At 38.3% G+C, this 23,682-nt stretch overlaps 3 protein-coding genes across 3 annotated transcripts in view; 2 read left to right on the top strand and 1 right to left on the bottom strand.

Moving 5' to 3' along the window:
- si:dkey-219e21.2 (E3 ubiquitin-protein ligase TRIM39) overlaps window positions 1-3,219 on the top strand; it is a 10,830-nt gene extending 7,611 nt beyond the window's left edge. Inside the window, exons 9-11 of the mRNA XM_060894013.1 lie at window positions 521-547; window positions 713-739; window positions 853-3,219. Coding sequence (XP_060749996.1) covers window positions 521-547; window positions 713-739; window positions 853-1,370 — 572 coding nt within the window. The 3' untranslated portion in view covers window positions 1,371-3,219. The remainder of the gene's footprint in view (window positions 1-520; window positions 548-712; window positions 740-852) is intronic.
- On the bottom strand, window positions 2,888-6,129 carry LOC132862224 (CD209 antigen-like protein C). Its single transcript, XM_060894152.1, has 6 exons — window positions 6,007-6,129; window positions 5,820-5,930; window positions 4,741-4,869; window positions 4,298-4,458; window positions 3,679-3,803; window positions 2,888-3,172 (listed from the first exon to the last, which is right to left on the bottom strand). Exons 1-6 carry the CDS (start codon window positions 6,038-6,040, stop codon window positions 2,989-2,991), a joined length of 744 nt encoding a protein of 247 aa, XP_060750135.1. The 5' UTR covers window positions 6,041-6,129; the 3' UTR covers window positions 2,888-2,988.
- A 3,866-nt stretch (window positions 6,130-9,995) lies between these two features.
- mfsd8 (major facilitator superfamily domain containing 8) lies at window positions 9,996-22,302 on the top strand. The gene is made up of 12 exons (XM_060893988.1): window positions 9,996-10,357; window positions 12,401-12,474; window positions 14,037-14,080; window positions 14,543-14,783; window positions 14,865-14,978; window positions 15,086-15,230; window positions 15,319-15,377; window positions 19,243-19,351; window positions 20,354-20,488; window positions 20,600-20,703; window positions 21,332-21,552; window positions 21,653-22,302. The coding sequence occupies exons 1-12, from the start codon at window positions 10,302-10,304 to the stop codon at window positions 21,857-21,859; spliced, it is 1,509 nt and encodes a 502-aa protein (XP_060749971.1). The 5' UTR covers window positions 9,996-10,301; the 3' UTR covers window positions 21,860-22,302.
- The last annotated feature ends 1,380 nt before the right edge of the window (window positions 22,303-23,682 follow it).

Raw genomic sequence — 23,682 nt, 5'->3', positions numbered from 1 at the left:
ACCTAGCAACACTACAGCAAAAACTGGGGATGCCACAGGAACAATTAAATTCCACCAAGCAATACCATAGAAACCACATAGCAACCAAATTATAAACCAACTAAACCAACATAGCCACCCAAGAGTAAAAGGCTACTTTAATAACACGTGAAATACCATAACAACCACATAGCAACACCCTTGCAACCTCTTGAAACACCTTAGCAACCACTTAGCAACACATAAGCTACACATTAGCCACGCTGGGGAATTTGTGAAAGGTTTAAGCTTTAGCTGTTTCTTGTTCAGGGATTACTGAAACTTTACTGTTTCTTGTTCAGGGATTACTGAAACTTTACTGTTTCTTGTTCAGGGATTACTGAAACTTTACTGTTTCAACTTCAGGGATTACTGAAACTTTACTGTTTCAACTTCAGGGATTACTGAAACTTTACTGTTTCAACTTCAGGGATTACTGAAACTTTACTGTTTCTTGTTCAGGGATTACTGAAACTTTACTGTTTCTTGTTTTCTTAAACAGGTACACAACAGTACATACCCAACTCTGGTAAGTTTCCATACAAAATATTGTAGATAATTACAGCATGTATCAGATCTTAATAATAATCAGGTCAGAAGCAGCGTGTTGTGTGTGTGTGTGTGTGTGTGTGTGTGTGTGTGTGTGTGTGTGTGTGTTCTTTCATCTGAGTAATTTGTCTTTCATGTTTTATAGTGTGGAACTGGATCACTAGTGCTTCAGGTACAAGATATGAATGAATGAATGAATGCTAAATAAATAAATAAATATATATTTTCTTGATATCATTTAAACCAGACATTAACTTCCACTTTTTCTTTCTCTGCGTATCCCAGTCAATGTTACCCTCGACCCTCTGACAGCTCACCCCTGGCTGCTGGTCTCTGATGATCAGAAGAAGGTACAGGAGGGTCCGGAGGAAGCCGACCTGCCGTACAGCCCTCAGCGCTTCGACAGCTGGCCGTGCATCCTGGGCTGGACGGGCTACACCAGAGGCCGCAGCTACTGGGAAGTGGATTTAGCGAACAACGGCTACTGGAGAATCGGAGTCACCACCGCGTCGTCTAAGAGGCACGGCCGCTTCCCCATGAAGCCTTCCAAAGGGTACTGGACGCTGTGGAGGAGCACACGGCAATTCCACGCATGCACGGACCCCGAGACGCTGCTGCCTCTCACGCTGGTGCCCAAGAAGATGGGAATATACGTCGACTACGAGGAGGGCCAGATCTCTTTCTACAACGTCGAGAACAAATCGCACATCTTCACCTTCACGGGGAATTTCCACGGGAAGCTTTACCCTCTCTTCGCCCCGCTGGACGGCAGGACCGTCATGACTATATCCTCTCCTAAATAAATGATTTCCTTTCTGTCGCACACAACACTGAACATTTTAACGACCTGTACTTAATTCAGCAACGGAGTAGCATTATTTAATATATTTATGACAGCTTATAAAACTATTGTATAAGCATGCACTATACTTTCTGTCTTTCTCTCTATGTTCAGTTAATACTGTAATTGTAATTGCTGCTAGACTGCACTTTATTTTACACAGATTACGTCTTCATGTCTTCTTATTATACTTATAGAAAGATTTTTCATATCAGGCACATTGTTGTCAAAGGACGACTGACAGTTTTGTTTTGTTAGAAATCTGTTAATTTTCTCATCAATTAATAACATTTCAGTGCATAATGTGAATTTGCCCATATATTTTTTAATTGGTTAACGAAGACAGAATAAGTTATATCATATATACATGTAAAGGCTTCTTTCAGACCTGACGAATTTAATTAAATTGGCTTTTTTTTTAAAAGAAAAGATCAAAAAAGAAACCAGCTCTTCACTTCTTTTGCAGTGAATAGAAAGTTTTTAGTCTAACCTATAATATATAGCTTATATAGGTTTGAGAAAGAAAACATTTTTATTCATTCATTCATTCATCTTCTACCGCTTATCCGAACTACCTCGGGTCACGGGGAGCCTGTGCCTATCTCAGGCGTCATCGGGCATCAAGGCAGGATACACCCTGGACGGAGTGCCAACCCATCGCAGGGCACACACACACACTCTCATTCACTCACGCAATCACACACTACGGACAATTTTACAGAGATGCCAATCAACCTACCATGCATGTCTTTGGACCGGGGGAGGAAACCGGAGTACCCGGAGGAAACCCCCGAGGCACGGGGAGAACATGCAAACCCCACACACACAAGGTGGAGGTGGGAACCGAACCCCCAACCCTGGAGGTGTGAGGCGATCGTGCTAACCACTAAGCCACCGTGCCCCCAAGAAAACATTTTTAAAAAAGGGTTAATAAATGGTTAACACTCCTTGTTCACTATTTAAACTCAATAAGCACCAAAAATCAGGGTGAGGATGATCAAAACAGGCTAATGTTTACAGTCAACTCAAAAATTATTGGCACCCTATATTTGAAAAGGAACAATAAAGACCTTCTTGAGAACAAGACATCTAGCGGAGTGCTGAATCTTCATCACTGAATCTTCTTCACTTCTCACTGGAAATACAACTGAGCAAATGTTGTAGTTATTCATGAACATGATATTCACGTTTGATGAAAAAAGAGGACTGTATACAAGATACAGTAAAGCTATCAATCGTACCGGAAAACATGGAAGTGGAATGTTGATGTTTTGGGCTGTTTTGTGGCTTGTACCTAATATTTTGTTGCATCTATCAGGAAGTTCTGAGATGACCATATAAACCAAAGCATGCATCCAAATAAAAAAAGAAACGCTTTATGGACCTAATATCAATTAAACTCATTCTTTGGATTATATACAAGCCCTGAAATCCAAGACAACAACCAGGAGATGTCTCCAACATCACAGGAATTCACAGAAAGATCCTCACTGCTGTTATCATCCTCCATTCCACTGGATGTTTCACCCAGGAAAACATTTTGGATTTTGAGAAAACTGTATAATTTTCAGAATATTTATTTATTCGTTTTTGCCACTGGAAGGGTGCCAGTAATTTTGGAGATGATTGACAATCTCTGGCAGAATGTCCATGGGTTTCTCACACAGCCAGGGACCGTAGGACTCGCAGTCCGACGCAAACACACTTCCATCTCCTCTCAGGTCTGCGCAGTCTCTGTGTTTGGAGTCCCACTGCACTTTTATGCTAAACACACACACACACACACACACACACACACACACACACACACAACATATAAAGAATTAGATAATCTAGTATAATTACAGAATAACTCACAACAGGTCTTGCTGTTATAGAAAAAAACACCACCTAGAACTACTTTAAATTTTTATTGACTATTAAAACACAGATCACGGTTTTTAATTGTATTCAAGAACATTTAGTGTTGTGAATCAACCCCATCAATCAAACAAACTCGTTCCTTTTCTCAGTAACGTTAGAGCTATAACACTGAAACTGGAGACTCCTTCCATAAATGTTTATCATTCTGCTGCAAAAGTGTTAGTTATTACTACAGAAAAGGTGACGTATTAGAACAAGAGCCTTAATTTAAACCTGTCATTTACATAGAAAAAAACTCCTTATAAGGAAATATAATTGGAAAAGTATCACAATCGGTTCTAATGACGATCTCACGCGATGTCTCATGAAATGACTCGACGTTGGATATTTAATTACAGGGTACTTACAACCTGTGGTCTTGTAGCAGTGTTCCATCAAGCCAAGCCCACACACCTTCTTCCTGTGCGTCACTGAGGCCGATCCACACAAACGGCGTCTCCGAAAACCGCCTCATCTGACTGACGATAAACTCCTGTAATATCAAGACCTGAGTTCATTTTATAAATTGAAACACTTTTGAATAGTTTAGAAAGCTAGCGAGCATGTTTGATATGGCAGGAAGTCATTTTGTTCATATTTCTGTATGCTAACAATAAAGCTAGTAGAAGAGGCGGAGCTTTCAGATTTAATTTGCAAGCAAGCATGATTGACAGGTGAACAGACCACTGAGATGCCTCCTTGGTGATAGTAATACATAAGTCAGTTGTTGTAAATGATGTATAATGTATAAATAAGTATGTAAATATTTACATAGATTCTTCAGTTTATGTGTGTGTGTGTTAACAGCCTTTAGCTCCCGTATGCTGCTGAGGTAGAAGCTGGTCTTAGGTCTATACTGTAGGTTCATGAGATGATGGAGCTGAAATCCAATTTAGATAAGTCTATGTCTAGAACTAAAGAGTCATGACTAATCATAGTTTCCTTCTGTTCCTTCTGATGCTAATCAGCCTGTTGATCCATTCTTACCATCTCAGCTTCATACTGAATGATGGCCAGGCTGGCGTTGTGCTTGGCGCAGTATTCAACACTCTCAGCCCACTTCCTGTCTTCCTCCAGTCCTGCTGAGATGAAGTAGCAGTGACCCTTAAACCTGTGCCAACTTTTCAGGCAAAGCTGGCATTGAGGGTCTACATGACCCAGGGGAAAGGATAGAAATAATAATAATAATAATAATAATAATAATAATAATAATAATAATAATAATAATAATTGTAATTATTTATATATATATATATATCAAATTGTAATATTATTTTCTAATAATTTTTTTAATAATATTTAATGTGGTTTCTATGCTTGAACACACAAAACTGAAGAGATATTAATGATATATTTATTTTCCATTTATTTTCATATCTCAACACTTATACAGTGTTAATGAGACGCATGAGACACATCATCATTGTCACCTGAAGTGATGTTGTGCAGGAGTGCGGTGAGTCTCTGGATTTCTGCATGAAGCTGTAACTTCTCTCCATCTGCACTTCTGTCATTCAGACCGACCGGGTGTACGGATTGGCCGACGTTTACACTCAGCACTGAGAGAGAGAGAGAGAGAGAGAGAGAGAGAGAGAGAGAGAGAGAGAGAGAGAGAGAGAGAGAGAGAGAGAGAGAGAGAGAGAGAGAGAGAGAGATATTAAATGAGGAAAGAAAGAAAGAAAGAAAGAAAGAAAGAAAGAAAGAAAGAAAGAGTAAAAAATAAAAGAAAGAAAGAAAGAAAGAAAATGAGATTGAGAAAGAAAGAAAGAAAGAAAGAAAGAAAGAAAGAAAGAAGGAAAGAAAGAAAAGAGTAAAAAATTAAAGAAAGAAAGAACGAAAGAAAGAAAGAAAGAAAGAAAGACAACACATTTTATCTCAAGGAAAATAGAAAGTTGTTAAAAACTCATGTATCCTGTGACATCAGGCAACATTTAAATGAGAGAATTGTTATTAAACTGTTATAAAGGTATAAATTCATATTTATATCACATTAAAAATAGAAGCTATTTTTACTTATAATAATGACAAAGTTTTGCTCTGATGTTGTGCAGATGTTCACATTACCATATAAAATGCTTCAGCTTATCTGTAAGCATTAAGAGCTACAAATATGCATAGAATTTACATATGCTAATGGACCGTTCCTCTTTTTTTCTTCTTTTTGTTACTCACTAAACATCTTGTTGATAAAAAATAAATATATTCTCTAATACGGTGTGTAAACCTTCGCACTCAGATCTACGGTATATTATTTTTATTCGACGTTTTATTTTTCACACAATTCAATTCAATTTTACTTGTAATTAAACGAATATTTAAATTAAACCCTAATTAGCACTAATTAGGCGTCGGTTGCGAGGAAGAAGAAACTCCCCGAGACGACATGAAGAAGAAGAAGAAACCAGGACAGAATCCAGACTGTGCATCACATCAGTCTTTGTGAAGAAGAGCCAGGATTTACGGTTGGAGATAAAAGAAAAGATAAGCAGCAGTTTTATATCAGACTTACAAAAGTGTGCACTTGTGATCAAAAGTCCTTTCATAACCACGATGATGATAAAGACAAGAACCAAGTTCATCCACGGTCTCGCAGATCCTTTATCAAGCTTATATTCCGTATCTGCGAATCATAAAAATGTTTTATATAACAAACAACTCGCATAAAATTAAATATACCTGTAAATAACAGGACGTACCTGGATCCTGTGGAGTATCGGTATGAATCTCCATTACTCTTAATATATATTACAAATAATATGGAATTAATAATCCTATAATATATATTTAAAACACACACACACACACACACACGTGCGCGCACACACACACTCCACTGAGTTGCTGCAATAATTCTGAAAGATCCTTTAGTGTGAATTTTTTCTTGTTCTTATTTGTTTCAGCAACACTTCTCTTTTAGGGAGGTGTGAAAAGTCATGACGAGAAACTGTGAGAACGAGAAATGTTGACGCACAAAGCCGCCTGTTCTTCTGTGAAATGATAAACCGTTAGCCACTTTTTTGGTTCTTAAATACATGTATATATTTTTACTCGTTGCAACTTCCTCTTCCAGAGAATTCTGCAGACTTTAACAAACCTGTATGATGAAGTGAAAACAACAGCTAGGAAACAACAGTGTGTCACTCTGTGTGTTACATCCTGCAGTAACGGTGTAATGCAGTGATGCTGTGCTGCACGTCGATCTCTTTTTGCGCCGTCGGTAACGGGATTTGAGACACGGGGTGTGGTTTAACTTAAAGTTCTGAATTTTTTAAATAAATGTGAACGTGATCGTCGTGCCACCAAAATACTGGAAATATTCGGCGTTTAGACGCGGGACGTGGAAGTCTAGTGCTTAAGGTGTTGGACGGCTGACTGGAAGGTCATGAGTTCGAATCCCACTGCTTGGCCCCTGAGCAAGGCCCTTAACCCTCAGTTGTAAAAATGTAAATAAATTGTAAGTCACTCTGGATAAGGGAGTCTTCTAAATGACAGAAATGTAAATAGAGCTTTCAGAATCAGAATCAGATTTATTGGTCAAGTGTGTTGACACACACAATTAAAACTACAATAACATAAAATATCACATAATATTACACACAATGTCAAAAAATAGCTTACATTATTTAATAGCGTATAATGTCGGAAAATATTCCGTACAATGACGACGTTATTACTGTAATACTGGATATTTATCTTTTACTAGGAATAAGATTTAAAAAAAAAACTTTGGTGTAAAGGTACAATTTTTTCCAAATAATTTGAAGAATATTACAATATAAATATAAAGAATATAAGCAGTCTGAATAACACAGTAAACAGTAACGAATGTAAGGTTCGGTTGTAACAGTTTATAAATAAATCTACGATAATGTTTGGTAAATTGTTATTTTATACTTTGCCTAATCTGTTAGCATTATGCAAGAAACTTCTTTTTTTAATTCAATAACTAATTAATACACATAGGAAAGAATACTTTACAAAAAAAAACATAATTTTTTTTTACATGTGCTAAAAAGTTGAATGTTTTATATTTATAGTGAAGCTGTAAAAAAAAACCCATTTTAATTCACATAATTGGACTGTAAAGACTCCTGATGTGACATAAAGCTAAACAACTTCACCTGAATGAATTTAAAACATTTTGCCATCGTTATTTACTGTTTGATTAGGATTAATAAAGTGGAGGATTTGTTCGCTCATTATGCTGACAGCAGCTGGATAGAGAATTGGTCATAAAATATCTGAGCAAAGTCTGATCGTCTGATCACGTGATCTATCCCCCTTCTGCAAAGCTGATACACACTCATCCTTTACAGATTCACAGCACTGTCATTAAAATGCCCTTTATCCCCTCTTTTATTGTGTTGGTTAACTATAAACCAAAATTTTTCAGTCCACTGCTTAATTAAAAAAGTGACAGTATATATACGTATATCTTATATGTACAAATTCATATAAAATGTTAATGAATTCATACAAGCTTTGCATATTTATTATGTAGCTTTGTAGAAGCCAACATTCTGTTTTCCTATTTCAGCTTAGACAAAAATTTATAAAATTTAATGCAGCCTAGGGCTTTCGAGCCACATGCACCAAATTCAGATATGTTGTAGTTCCTGGTCTGAAGTTTGTTGCTATTACTTTTCCAAGTGATCCGAGTACCAGTACTTCCGGTATCGGGTCTCAAAGTAGCCTTTTTTCCCATAGACTCCCATTATAAACTTTGGAGGTTTATAACTCGGCAAGCTTTCGAACTATCTACACCAAACTCGACCAGCTCCTTTAGGGTGAGACTCTGAACAAACTTTTATATTAGTGTACCGACTGGCCTTCCGGTTGTCCCGCAGCCCCGCCCCCAAAATATGCAAAATCAAAAAACTTTTTACAACATGGACATGTGACATATCAAAACACTCAGCCCAATGAGGGAAACTTCCTCAGGAGAATTCGGATGACGTCACATGCTCGTCTCCACTTGCCTCCAAATGTTTTGGCACCCTAACTTTCTGTCCACTTGCCTCCAAAAAGCACCGGCCTTTGCGAATACTTGCCTCGTCAAAGCCAACATCAAAGTTTGTTGCGACGAACTTTACAAATCTAGTTTGTTTTTGTTGCTTGTCAGTTAAAGATTTTCACATGCATTTATTTCACTAATTTAGATAGAAATATTTTTATTTCTAATATCGACAAGCACTAGTTATATCTTTTAATAAGTTAAATAACAAAAAGAAAAACATTATACTTATAAAATAACAAATTATATTATTTATTTTATATAGGTATTATATATTATTATTATTATTATTATTTTATATAGGTATTATGTATATGTTGTTATTATTTTATATAGGTAAAATAATATTAAAATAGTCAACTTTTTGTAAATATCTACCTGTTTATAAAAGCCTCTATTAATGAAATTAAATAGTAAATTAAACGTTGTTAGATATTCGGTTAAATTGGTTGATAAATTAAAAAAGAAAAACCTGCACATTTGATAAACACGTTTTATGCATTCAAACTATTTATATCGCTGAATTTTCAGTCCCAATATCAAAGTGCAGTTTGTTGTAAGCAATAAAGCGCTCTCACTTTTTGTTTTTATTATATTAATATCTGTGGTAACTGCTGGGAAATATATTATAAATATATTTATATATATTATAAATATATTTAATCCGAGTGTTCAGGTAATAAACATTGTGTACAATACAGCGACATCTAGCGGTTAAGAGCTGTCACTGTATCCAGAACTTAATTCGCCTTTATAGAATCAACAGAATTAAACATGGAAGCAAACACAACTTTACATGCATTATTATATATTTGTATTTCCTCGTTATCTAGACAAAATATAATAATGTGTGGCCTCTTAGTACAAATTACATATGTAAATTAGAGATAAAAATGATGTGTAAAGTGTATCACACGTGGACCACACGTGTCTTTTGCCAACACACAGAAACACAAACATGTTTACTGTGCAGTTCTCTGAGTGCTTCATCTGAGGACAGAGATAAAGAAAACCACGTGGGTTCCTTAATGTAAACTAATCAATCTAATCAGTGACAGGAGCAAAAGTCACTATTTTTATTTTTAACGTCTAATCAAATCATTATTTCACACTGTACGGTGTTTTTTTTTTTTAAGACAGATATAATATTAAAACAGGATTTATGATAATGATGTAGAATCTACACCAACCATTTCATTTTAACTTTAATTATAAAAAAAATAAATCAGTTTCCTACATTTTGACCTTTCCAAGATGGCGCTGATTTATCCGCACGTGCTCATTAATGACCTGTTCATTAATGATCTATTTTTTCCTGGTTAACGTATTCGATTACACGTGAAACTAAAATATACTTATATATACACACCTCAATGAGCTTTGAAGTTGAAACGATTCGGTTGTACAATTGCAAAAAACAAAAACAAAAACAAAAAATTATTATGTACATTTAACCTGTTTTTTTGATAGTTTGCAGTAAAAGAAAAAAAAAACAGTCTAAACATCATCACTGTCGATATAATTCGAAATGCATAAATCTATAATGCGACTCGTGAAAGTAGATTAAAATGATAGAATAAATAATAGCTTGTTATCAGAGTAGACCGTAGACTTGCATTGTTTCAATATCGAATCTGTCCCTTTCCAATATGGCGGACGCGTCGACGCAGCTAGCAGGGGCTTTCAATATGGCGGCCAGATTCTTAACGTTGCTGTTTTCACAGGAGGAAGTTGTCTGAAATCAATAACATTGTTGGACTTCAGACTGTTTGTTGGTTACTTTATAACGCAAACAAGCAAAAAAACAGCGTAACTAGCTGACAATGGCGAGTTGCCGTTTGACGACGTTTCTTGCATCAAATACGAACTCGGAAGCTAATTTAGTTAGCAAGCTAGTCAGAGCTAATCATAGCTAATCAGAGCTAGCTAGTAAAATAAGTCGTTTTACTGGCAAAAAAGGAGCTGTTTAACATAAAAATGTCTCTTTCTGAATCAGAAGAAAGTTCTCCTCTGCTGAAAGGAGATGCTGAAAGGTGAGTGAAGAGAACTGAGTGAATTCTACATCTGATTTATTTCTGCTTTTTAAAGAGTAAACAACATCAACAGTAAACAAAAGGAAGTAACGTGACGTATTAAAGTGTTTCTGATAAACGATTATGGAAAAAATATCTAAAAATAAAAGGGTATTTAAGTGAAAAACGACGCCTGGTGTTGTTGTACTTAAAAAACCATGTGGTCACGTGATGATAGAGGAAATTAATCAACGACACGACGGTGTGATGAAGCCACTGGAGTCACTGTGAAAAAAACCCTAAAGAGGTTTTATTTTATTTAACTAAAGTGTTTTATTCGTTTTTTTTATTAATATGGATAGCATCTGAAAAAGCTTAGAGTTTCTGCATCTCATAATACTTTTGTCACTAATAATAATAATAATAATAATAATAATAATTTATTATTATTATTTTTATTATTATAATACGACATTTCACACAGAGATGAACGTACTGTTATTTTTTATTGATTTGAAAACACATAAATATCTATATTCTGTTATGTGTTTACAATTTATATACAGTATACTTTCTTTATTGAACCAGTTCTCATTTACAATGACGACCTGACCGAGAGGCAACATAAACAACTATAAAACTAATACAATACACAAACACAGCTATAAACAATGACATGTAAAAACAAACAAAGAACTAAAAACAAGTACGGCGATCGTGAGTTAGTGACCGAATCGAATATTTAAAGGAAGAAAGCGATATAAACGAACTAAGCTTAAGAGTCTGCTGCAGATGATTCCGATCATATGCAGCAGAAAACTGAAAAGAACGTCGAGCGAAAGGACGTACGGACTTTAGGAACGCAGGAATTAAAGAATCGTGTTATTAACGTTAAGAAGGGACTGTGAATACGAGGGACTTTTACCGATAAGAGTTTTATAAATGAACAGAAACCAACGAGTTTGTCTGCGAGAATGAAGAGAAGACCAATTCAATAAAGAGTACAGGAGGCAACGGTGAGTGTTAAATGAAGCTCTGGTCACAAAGCGGACTGCAGCGTGATAAATAACATCCAGTTTATGAAGGAGAGTTTTTGAGGAGGACCTATAAACTACGTCACTGTAATCTGATATCGGAAGTACTGTCGTTTTGACCAGAAGTTGTTTAGAAGAATGTGTAAAAGAAGATTTGTTATGATAAAGAAAACCAATGTGAGATTTAGGGGGGCACGGTGGCTTAGTGGTTAGCACGTTCGCCTCACACCTCCAGGGTTGGGGGTTCGATTCCCACCTCCACCTTGTGTGTGTGGAGTTTGCATGTTCTCCCCGTGCCTCGGGGGTTTCCTCCGGGTACTCCGGTTTCCTCCCCCAGTCCAAAGACATGCATGGTAGGTTGATTGGCATCTCTGGAAAATTGTCCGTAGTGTGTGAATGCGTGAGTGAATGAGTGTGTGTGTGTGTGCCCTGTGATGGGTTGGCACTCCGTCCAGGGTGTATCCTGCCTTGATGCCCGATGACGCCTGAGATAGGCACAGGCTCCCCGTGACCCGAGGTAGTTCGGATAAGCGGTAGAAGATGAATGAATGAATGAATGCGAGATTTAACGTTTCGAATGACAACTTGCTATCAAGCCAGATACCAAGGTATTTGTAGCAACCAACATAATCAAGTTCAAAACCGTCCAATGATAAAATTTATATTGAATTCTTTTCATTAACGTGGTTATTTAATTAAAAAAAGAATTACATTTCTTACAATTTGTGTAACATCGCAGAAAACCAAAAAGGTTTGAGTTTATACTTTTAGGCTGATTGATTTATTTGTTTATTTAATTTTTCCAAAACGGTTTGTGTAAGGAGTCTAAAAGTGAATCCACGTTTTTAAGCTCTGAGTGAACTTTTTGACGAAACAATTACAAAACTTGAACTAATCATAGTTTCATTGCTTCGCAGCTCAAGTGCAGAAAATGGCTTGATTTTATCCTCCATGAATTGGAGATTTTGTTCCAAAGTTGTACATAATTTATATATATGAAATAATATTAATTTCTTCTATCTTCTTCTAGCATGCAGGATGCGGAGAGGAGCCGATGGAGGTCAATCAGGGTCATGTACTTCACCATGTTCCTCAGCAGCGTGGGTGAGAACTGCTTTATATTTACGTTATGAAGTAGAAATTCTTCTCTCTTCAGCGCTCAGGTTTAGAAAGAAAGATGTCTCCATGTGACTCGGGTATCTTCTAACGATTTCATGTGATCCCGTTTTCCAAACTGTAAACAAACTAAACTAGCTATGAGCCACTTTTTTTATTATTCAAAATATATTCAGATATTTCAGAACTAGAAATATTCAAGGAAAAGTGGACAGAATTTCCTGAGGCAAGCACACAGAGTGACCGCTAGACTAGAGACAGCTGCCTTATATGGTGCCTTGGACTGAAAGGGTGCCAAAACTTTTCCACATTCAAATTGTGTATGTTCCCATTGTTGAGAAATCATAATGCCACAGTCAACCGCATAGGCCAGAGGGGCATTCTGTCTCTCCCTCTCCCTCTCTCCCTCTCTCTCTCCCTCTCCTTCTCTCTATCTGTCTCTCTCTCTCTCCCTCACTCTCCTTCTCTCTATCTGTCTCTCTCTCTCTCCCTCTCCCTCTCTCTCTCCCTCTCCTTCTCTCTATCTGTCTCTCTCTCTCTCTCTCTCTCTCTCTCTCTGTTTCCTTTCTTTCTCTCTCTCTGTTTCCTTTCTCTCTCTCTCTCTCTCTCTCTCTCTCTCTCTCTCTCTCTCTCTCTCTCTCTCTCTCTCTCTCCCTCTCCCTCTCCTTCTCTCTATCTGTCTCTCTCTCTCTCCCTCTCTCCCTCCCTCTCCTTCTCTCTATCTGTCTCTCTCTCTCTCCCTCTCTCTCTCCCTCTCCTTCTCTCTATCTGTCTCTCCCTCTCTCCCTCTCTCTCTCCATCTCCTTCTCTCTATCTGTCTCTCCTTCTCTCCCTCCCTCTCCTTCTCTCTATCTGTCTCTCTCTCTCTCCCTCACTCTCCTTCTCTCTATCTGTCTCTCTCTCTCTCTCTCTCTCTGTTTCCTTTCTTTCTCTCTCTCTGTCTCTCCTTCTCTCTCTCTCTCTGTCTCTCTCTGTCTCTCTCTGTCTCTCTCTCTCTCTCTCTCTCTCTGTTTGTCTCTCTCTCTCTCTGTTTCTCTCTCTCTGTGTCTCTCTCTGTTTGTCTCTCTCTCTCTCTCTGTTTCTCTGTTTCTCTTCAAAGGGGTTTCTTTCACTCTCTCTCTCTCTCTCTCTCTTTCTCACTCTTTCTCTCTCTCTCCGTTTCCCCTCTTTCTCTCTGTTTCCTTTCTCTCTCTTCCTCTCTCTCTTTCTCTGTTTTCTCTCTTTCTCTCTTTCTTTCTTTCTTTCTTTCTTTCTTTCTTTCTTTCTTTCTTTCTTTCTCTCTCTCTCTCTCTCTCTCTCTCTCTCTCTCTCTCTCTCTCTCTCTCTCTCTCTCTCTCTCTCTCTCTTTGTTCCCCCCCCCTCGCCAATCACAGACGTCTTTGAGCTAATTTATGCAGAAGAGTGCGGATTAACGCTTTGTTAAGTGACAATTAAAAAATTAAACACATGCTAGTTTTGCAGATAATTTTTTTAATCTTGTCAGAAATATTAAATGTTAAATATTTAAATCTAATTGCTGTTTTTTTTTAAACTGGAATTATTCTCTTCAGGGTTCACAATCGTCATCACGTCCATCTGGCCTTATCTACAGAAGGTAAAGACAATATTTGTTCTCTGCGAATCGGTTCACTTGCTAATGATAATAATAGCAGAGTGCAAAAGTTTGCACACCCTTAGGACGAATATGAAGATTCACAGAACAGAGAAGAGCGAGAAGATGTTCTGTTTAAACAAAACATGTAGCCTAAAAAATAAAAATGTTATAATAAAAATATTGCCACAGAGAATTTTTACAATTTCATTTACTTTTTTCAAATGAGAGAAACTTTTACGTATTTTTTTTTTATTATTGTATAATTGGTGGATACTTAAATATTTTTATTTTGTAGAATTTCTTTCTACAGTAGTATACGCTATTGGATTCTCAGAACATGGGGGGTGCAAACTTTTGGACCGTTCTGGAGAGGAGCTAATAAGTAGGAGTAAATCCTAGCCTTAAATACAGTTAGGACTCATCAGTGTGTCTGTCAGACTGTTTATTATTTCCTGGTTTTAGATCGACGTCAGCGCAGACGCTAGTTTCCTGGGTTGGGTCGTGGCTGTGTTCAGCCTCGGACAGATGGTGGCGTCGCCCTTATTTGGACTTTGGTCCAATCACAGACCTCGAAAGGAGCCTCTGGTGTGTTCCATAGTCATCAACATCACAGCTAACATATACTACTCCTACGTGTACCTGCCTCCGTCTCACAACAAATACCACATGCTCCTGGCTCGGGCGTTCGTCGGATTCGGAGCAGGTAAAGAGAAAGCTGGAGGATTTTACATAGCTGTAAGCGACTGATGCACGTTTATATTGACCTTTGTGAAACGTTCTGCAGGTAACGTAGCTGTCGTGAGGTCTTACGTAGCAGGAGCCACTTCGCTGAAGGAGAGAACCAGCGCTATGGCCAACATGAGCGCGTGCCAGGCTCTGGGCTTCATCCTGGGCCCAGGTACCAGAATAAACCTTTACGATAACGTCATCTGAACACGATTCATCCTGTAGCGTTAAACACAGAATGAAAACACGATCGTTAAAAGGACGGTGTGTTATGTCTAGCTCTTCAGGCAGGTCTGTCGTTTATCGGTGAGAAAGGATTCAGCTTGGACGTCATTTCCCTGAAGCTTAACATGTACACGGCGCCGGCGCTGCTCGCCGCCTGCTTCGGCATCATCAACATCCTGCTGGTCATCATCGTCCTGAGGTAAAGCTCATACACACTCGTGTTAACGTACCGAAGGTCTTACGTGTACACGCCTTTGTTGTTTGTTTATTTATTTATTTATATCCAGAGAGCATCATGTCGATGACCACGGCAACCAGATCAGACCCATTAACTACGTCTCAACAGGTAACGTTTTTCTCGACACGCACTTTTTACCTTTATCCCAAAATAGAAGTGTGTCTGGAATCGTTGTAATCATTTATTTCACATTTATTACGACTGAACGATCGCGGCTCGATTTGTGAGACATTCGGCGTAATACTGAATAAATATAAACGGATACAAAATACTTTTACAGGCTGTTTTATTCCTCAGCAATTTGCCAGCCATATGATTTAATGTTACGTATAAAAGATGAACGTCTTTATTATTATTTTTATCTGTTTATAGTCGAGTTAGAAACTAAGTTCCGAGTCACGTGTTTTTCTTCTCTACGTGACTATATGATTATTTTTGGTCGTGTGTGTTCAGTACAGCGTCTGCTATAAATATGTGCTACATATAATACATTTGCAGCCCTGTCCGTTGGTCTGTGGACCTCCAGCTGAGGCGTCGTAGTTAAACTCTATGCAAAAGGAAGTTATGAGTTTCACATCATTATTGGCCAGACGTCACCTTCCCCTGTAGTGCACGTCCTCAATCACAAGGTCTCCTTGTCACAGCGGCTGAAAGCTTGAGAAAATTAAATATACAACATTCTTTCACAAATGGCAACCGTTATATAATTACTTTTTCACATGCCTTCAGGTTCTGACAGACTATATATATATATAAAACTATGTGTATGTATATAATATTATGTTGTGTGTGTTTAATATACACACACACAGTATATATATATATATATATATACACAGTTGAGGCCAAAATTATTAGCCCCCCAGGAATTTTGGAACATTTTCCTAAAGATCTTTCCAATGTTTGCAGCATTGATAAAACTTGATATAATCAAACATTCGCCAGTGCTATTTAGTAGCTTTTGGTACATTTTGGAATATAAAATACATTTTTAGGCTTGCTTTATAATCAAATATAGTGAAAATGGGGTGGTCAAAAATATTAGCCCCTTGTGAATATTTGCTTTCAAAACACACCCAATTAATCAATCAGCTTTCAAAACACACCTAATTAATCAATCAGCTTTCAAAACACACCTAATTAATCAATCAGCTTTCAAACCACACCTGTGCAGTCAATTGGCTTCCTAACAACACCTGGGCATTCAATCAGCATTAAAGGACTCCAAGGAACAGGGCACTTGAACACATTATTGGGAGAGACTACTTTTACTCACCATGCCAAAGACAAAGGAAATCAGTCTTGAGCTCAGAAAGAAGATAGTGGAGGCTCATGATAAGGGGGAAGGCTATACTGCCATTTCCAAGCTTTTCACAGTGTCTAGAACCGCCGTACGTTGCATCATTGCCAAGTACAAGGAGACAAATTCTGTAAGAAACAAACCTGGGCGTGGTCGTAAGCGCAAGATTTCAAGAACCCTGGAGAGGAAAATAGTCAGAGATATCAGCAAGATGCCCCAGACATCTGCCAAGATGATTGTTGCTGACCTGGCCTCTTCTGGAGTTGATGTTTCAAGGAACACAGTTGTGAGGGCTCTTCATCGTGGTGGGCTTCAGGGCCATCGTCCCAGAAGAACCCCTTTACTCAAACAGCGGCACATCACAGCTAGACTGAGGTTTGCCCGTGAACATTTGAAAGGTAAAGATGAGTTTTGGGAGTCTGTGCTTTGGTCTGATGAGACTAAACTGGAACTGTTTGGGCACATGGATGTTGCTTATGTTTGGCGAAGAAAGGGTGAGGCCTTCAACCCTAAGAACACAGTTCCCACTGTTAAACATGGTGGTGGGAGCATCATGCTGTGGGGCTGTTTTGCAGCTTCAGGCACAGGGAGCCTTGTTCGGGTGCATGGCATCATGAAAAAAGAAAATTATGTTGACATTTTGAGGGATAATATGCAGAAATCTGCTCGTAGTCTAGCCTTAGGTCGTCGCTGGGTCTTCCAACAAGACAATGACCCAAAGCATACATCGAAATTGGTCCAACAGTTCCTGAAGGATACCAAAACAAAGGTCCTGGAGTGGCCCGCACAGAGCCCAGACCTCAATCCTATTGAGAATCTGTGGCGAGTGCTCAAAGTGAATGTCCATGCTCGGAAACCACGTAATTTGGACCAGCTGGAGCAATTTGCAATGGAAGAATGGGCTAAAATCCCTCAGGAAACCTGTGCCAACCTAGTAAAGAACTACTCTAAGAGGTTGTTGTCAGTTGTGGCTCAGAAAGGGTTCACTATTGACTATTAATGACCGGGGGCTAATAATTTTGGACGTTTCATTTTTGCCCTTTCTTGTTTCAACTCACTATTTCAATTAAATATCCTAATCAAACTTAGTGGAGATTTTGTCTTTGTTATTTTGGAAACAAACACACTATAAAACACTTGTTGTTAATGGTCATTTCCATGGAGAAATCAAGAGTTTTGTCTAATTTCATAAGGGGGCTAATAATTTTGGCCTCAACTGTATATATATATCTATATATATATATATATATAGATATATATATATATATAGATATATATATATATATATTACACATTGTGTAATATATATATATATTACACAATGTGTATATATACACACACACACACACAATGTGTATATATGTATGTATTTTTAACGTTGTGTAACTTTACGAGTGTGTGTTTGTTAATTGGACCAGGGCTCTTGTTGGAAGAGTTTTTTTTAATCATCATTATTGTTGTGGTTATTTTATTTTGCCCATTTTGCATGTAAAAGATAGTGGGATTCTGTAAAGATTCATATAATCATCCATATATACTATGAAAAAGAAAAAAGAGATGATTTAGTTCCTCTTATATAGAAGCTATAAAAAGTCGTTCCATCACCTGCATGTCTTTGTTTCCCTCGTGTGAAAATAAAAAAAATAAAAACCGACCAACGGAGTACCAAAGTGTGGACGCCGGAGACGTCTTCCGTAAAGGTTGCGTTGGCGTCTCTAACGGAAAATTCGACGTCAGATCGAGATTGTTTATCGTACGAGTCCCTCTGAACGTGTCGTTACTATAGAAACGATATCGTATTAGGAGGCTACTGTTATAGAAACGAATCAACACTTTCTGTCCAATCAGATCACACCTCTGTATTCGAGTTCATTCTTCCTGACATTTCTCCTCTTCTTCTCTTTTAGATTACTTGTTTAAAGTTTGTCTCTTATTCTGATGCAGCGGCTAAAATATATATCGTCGCTGTCGGGCGGAAACCTCGTATGTCCAAATTTGGTCAATTTCATATTTTTTCACATATCGATGCTATTGGTCAGTCCCCACGTGGGTCTGTTATTTTTACAAGTTATTAACCAATCTAAAGTCTTGAAAATAGCTTGAGCACAAATCTCATAACTCCATTGGACACTTCAACTGTCCACCTCTTCCTCACTCCGTGGGAGAGCTTCACGGCATATTTCTCCTCAAGAAGAGTCGCAACGAATCAACACGTCTTCTGAGGTAAATGTCTTCAAAACACTGGGCTCAAAGAAAAAAAAATCTTGACCCCCGCTAGTTCTGGTGCTCGTCTGAGGACAGGAATTTAGCGCAAGACAATCCACTGTAACGTGGACTAAACCCTGTGTACTGCAGATAAGGTACGGCGTTTTTTTAATTTCCTGAAAAGTAACGGTTTTGGAGATACGAGGTTTCCGCCTGACAGCGATGATGTATATATATATATATATATATATATATACACACTGCCTCCTGGAGGTCTGGAGTGAGAAGGTTATGGCAAAGCATTTTTTTGGTTGTTTCGTCTCTTGATTTCACCAGTTTTTCATTCCTAAAGCACCGTAAAGGGCCGCAGTCGACTGATTAAAAGCACGTGAGCGTTTGACCGTGACCTTCGGTGCGATCAGTAAAGAATTAGTTTGTGACTAAAACGTATTGTTTTTATCTTTACAGAGCATCTCGTCGTGCCTCCTGAGGCAGAAGGGAACATCGACCAGGTCGCAGTGCTTACATCCAACATCCTCTTCTTCATCATCCTCTTCATTTTCGCTGTGTTTGAAACGTAAGTGTTCCTCTGAAGCGTTATGACAATAAGGCCAGAAAATAGTTTGATAATTTACTTTCTACTTACCGGATTTAGAAAAGGTTCAAGTATGAAGTTTATCACACGTTCAGCATCGATTTTATTCCACAAAATAACATATAAAACATTTCTCTGTAGATTCTTCATCCTAACATTAGATCTATGTATAAATTATTAGGCAGTATGAATATGTAATTAGAGCCTCGTTTGCATACGTCTAGACGTCTGTGTCTCGTGAGTTCACACTTCAACTACTTAGTGTGATGCACAGCATAAGGAATAAAACGCACGGCGTCGTTCTGTTTAAGGAAAATAATTACACAGATTAATAATTATTGAATACATTAACGAACGTTTAATTAGAGCCTCATTTGCATATATTTGGGTGTCAATTAACAGTCACCAATTACATTTAACTTTCCAGGAGACATCTGTGTTCTATTATGTCTATTAAAATCATTTGGATTGCATTTAAAACACACACACACACACACACACACTCTCTTTCTCTCTCTCTCACACACACACTCACACACATGCACACACTCTCACACACACACTTTCTCTTTCTCTCTCTCTCACGCACACACTCTCTCTCACACACACACACACACACACACTCTCTCTTTCTCTCTCTCACACACACACACACTCTCTCTCTTACTTACACAAACACTCTCTTTCTCTCTCTCTCTCTCTCTCAAACACACACTCTCTCTCACTCACTCACACACACACACACTTTTTCTCTCTCTCACACACACTCACTCACACACACACACTTTTTCTCTCTCTCTGACACACACTCACACAAATGTGAATAAGTGAAAAACACTAGATTAATGTATTTTGCAATGATTTTTATCTTAACATTGTGATGATTCTTTATGCCTTTTTAAAGGAAAAATCGTTTACCATATACGGTGATGTGGGGGCGTGTCTTAAGCGAACGGTCTGTTGTTGTCGTGTTTCTCTCTGCAGTATAGCCACTCCTTTATCGATGGACATGTTCGCGTGGACGAGGAAAGAAGCCGTCCTGTACAACGGGATCATTTTGGCGGCCATCGGCTTCGAGTCCATTATAGTGTTCCTTGTGGTGAAGCTGATCTCTGTGAGGTACGTTCATGTCCTGGCATTTTTAGATTTAACGTTACTTTTTATTTTCATTTCTTACTACCCCATTCAGCATCAACAGCCACCTGCACGTGTATCATGATCTATCATCAGGTTTGGTGATCGTCCGGTGCTCTTAGGAGGCCTCGTCATCATATTTATGGGCTTCTTTATCCTGCTACCTTGGGGACACCAGTACCCAAAAATTCAGTGGGCAGGTGAGGAATTTTACCAGTCGTTACTAGGGTTGCAAAGGGGCGGAAAGTTATATAAACTATACCATATGCAAACAAACATTTTGTTTGGTCATAACACTCCTAATTTACTGCTTATTAAGAGTTAGTAAGGTAGTTATTAAGTTTAGGTATTGGGTACAGTTAAGAATGTAGAATAAGGCATTAACATGTGCTTAATAAGTACTAATAAACAGCCAATATTCTATTAAAGGCGGGTCTCCGATGTTTGAGAAATGCTTCTGAAAACTGCGGTGGGCCACCAAACAAAACAAAAATCAAAACAAACGTGTAGCCAATGAGTAGAAAGGGGCGGGTCTTGTCAATATGGGCGAAGAGAGTCTTCAGTTCCTTTCTTTCTTTCCATTAATGTTTTTTCTTCCTTTCTTTTTTTTCCACCTCCCTTTCCTTTTTCCCCCTTCCTTTCTTCCTTCATTTATTTCCATTCATCTTTTCTTCCTTCCTTTTTTCCCCCATCCATCCCTCTCTCCCTCCACCCAAAAGTAAAACTAATGTACAACATTTGAAATTCCCCCAATTTGTTTTGTTTCAGCGTGTAGTTTTATATCGTATAATCACCCCACGGGTCATTTTTGCTTTCCGTCCTCCACAGATCTTCAGAACAACTCCATGCCAGCTTTGGGACATTCCCTGGTCTCTAACAGTAGTGTAGAACCGACCGGATGTCCTTCAGATCAGACCTGGTGCCAGTTCACCCCCGTCATCCACCTGGCCCAATACCTGACGTCTGATCTCCTGATAGGAGTGGGTTACCCCGCCTGCAACGTCATGTCCTACACGCTGTACTCCAAGATCCTCGGACCCAAACCACAGGTGGTGATGATGATTTATTGCTGTCATTTATTAGTGTTTATGAGATGTTAATAGTCCGTTATTTCTTTCTGTAAACGTGTGTGTGTGTGTGTGTGTGTAGGGTGTGTATATGGGCTGGCTCACAGCCTCAGGCAGCGCTGCTCGGACCCTGGGCCCCGTGTTTGTCTCTCATGTCTACACCATGTTGGGTCCTCGCTGGACCTTCAGTCTGATCTGTGGCATCGTCCTGGTGGCCATCCTGCTCCTCACATCTATGTACAGACGACTTATATCCTTCTCCGTGCGCTACGGAACGATACAGGAGTGATTGTCTGAAGACATATTGTGACATTTTACGAACTAAAGACTCTGGGTAGTGGGGGATGGAGAGATGGATGGAACGTGTGTGTGTAAGGGCTTAGATCATGGTAGATCACTGAGGTAACGTGCAATTAATACTGAGAAATAAAAGAAATAACATTCAGAACTTGGACAAAAGTCAAAAGTTAAATGTTCTTATTATCAGCGTAATAAGAAACTGGAGGAACTCACTCATATTTGCACATTTTAATGAACATTATAACTTGTGTTTTAACTTTTATTTTATTAACCTTCTGACGGGTATTTCCACTTAATCCAGGTCTATTAATTACACGATACGTGTAAAAGCATTAAAACTGGTCCAAACTTTGTGGAGAAGTTTTCTGTAAAACACTGAACTGTAAAAACGACTGTAATTATCATCCATTAAACATTTTAATTTAGCTAAAACAGCTGTTTCAGGGTTTTTTTTTGTTGTTTTTTTTTAAAGGTGCGGTCTCCGTTGTTTGAAAGCCAAATGTTGACATTTGAAATCACCAAAACAAACACGCCCCTAACCCAAACGGGTCCCACCCCTGTATCGATAGCTCCGCCCACACGTACATACGTAACACGGGCACCTAATGGAAAGAAATGTGTCTTTATCATAGCTGAAGGGAAGAACAACACGATTGCAGATAAACAAACAAGCAAAAATGACACACAAACATAATCATGTAAAGGACAAAGGCATATATTAGTTCTGTGTAACAAAACAAAACCAACGTTACTCACCTATCGAGAAGGAAAAAAGCGCCTCGGCGTCTTAAGTAAAGTTGGTCACATATTCACAGATTGGAGTTTCCCGAGTCAATAACTCCTGAGCTAAACACTGTTACTACACAAAACACGGTTGTAGCTGCGTCTCTACATTACTACGATAGAAAAGAGGTGTTATTTGTGTAGTAACAGTGTTTAGCTCAGGAGTTATTGACTCAGGAAACTCCAATCTGTGAATATGTGACCAACTTCCTGCTCCTTCAGTTCTCTCCAGCGCTGGAAAGCTGATCCTATATTAACACGTCCTACTTCTTACCTTATCGTAAGTCTTTCTTCTCTTTCTTTCTTTGTTTTTATCCTCCATGTCAATGTTAAAACCGCTTTCTGCTAATGTCACACATGCTCACTGAACACTCTCTCCGCCCATATTGACAAGACACGCCCCTTTCTGCTCATTGGCTACACGTTTGTTTTGTTTTTGTTGTCCCGACTCAGTTTTCTGAAGCATTTCTCAAACAACAGAGACCCCACCTTTAATTAAAATTTTATTTTCTGTTCACTTTTTTAACTTTTTCTGTAAATCAGGAAACTTTCACGCTATAGTGATTTCTTTCAGCTTGACATTTTCCTGATCTTGTTTTGGTCTATTTAATAATCATTTTAACGCTTCTGTATTTCTGTTGTTTCAGTCCACATCGTCTGTAACATTGAACTTTAATGAACATGTTGGTGTTTTTAGAGCATTTTCTAATCACAGTAACGATAACTTTTGCTTTCTAACTGTAGAATAACGCTGCCTTTGTGGCGCGTTTTTAATTTTGCAAATTGGAATAAAATAATTTACCACCTCGGAACATACGATGTGCGAACTGAGGTGCAAAAATCTCTGCCTTCGGGAAAAAGTGTTTGTGTGCGTTTGTGTGTTTGCTCGGTCAGATTATAGAATTAATTGTGAAATCTCTGTACATATGAACTGATATAAATGTACATCAGGGAGACTTTACGCTGCCGTTTTGATTAGATGTCGCTCTGGAAACAGAAGGAACTGGTGTCCGAGATCTTCGTGAGCTC

Source organism: Tachysurus vachellii, chromosome 2 (assembly GCF_030014155.1).
Source record: "Tachysurus vachellii isolate PV-2020 chromosome 2, HZAU_Pvac_v1, whole genome shotgun sequence".
Lineage (NCBI taxonomy): Eukaryota > Metazoa > Chordata > Actinopteri > Siluriformes > Bagridae > Tachysurus > Tachysurus vachellii.
The sequence above is the reverse complement of the archived record's forward strand: the minus strand, read 5'-3'. Positions and strand labels throughout refer to the sequence as shown.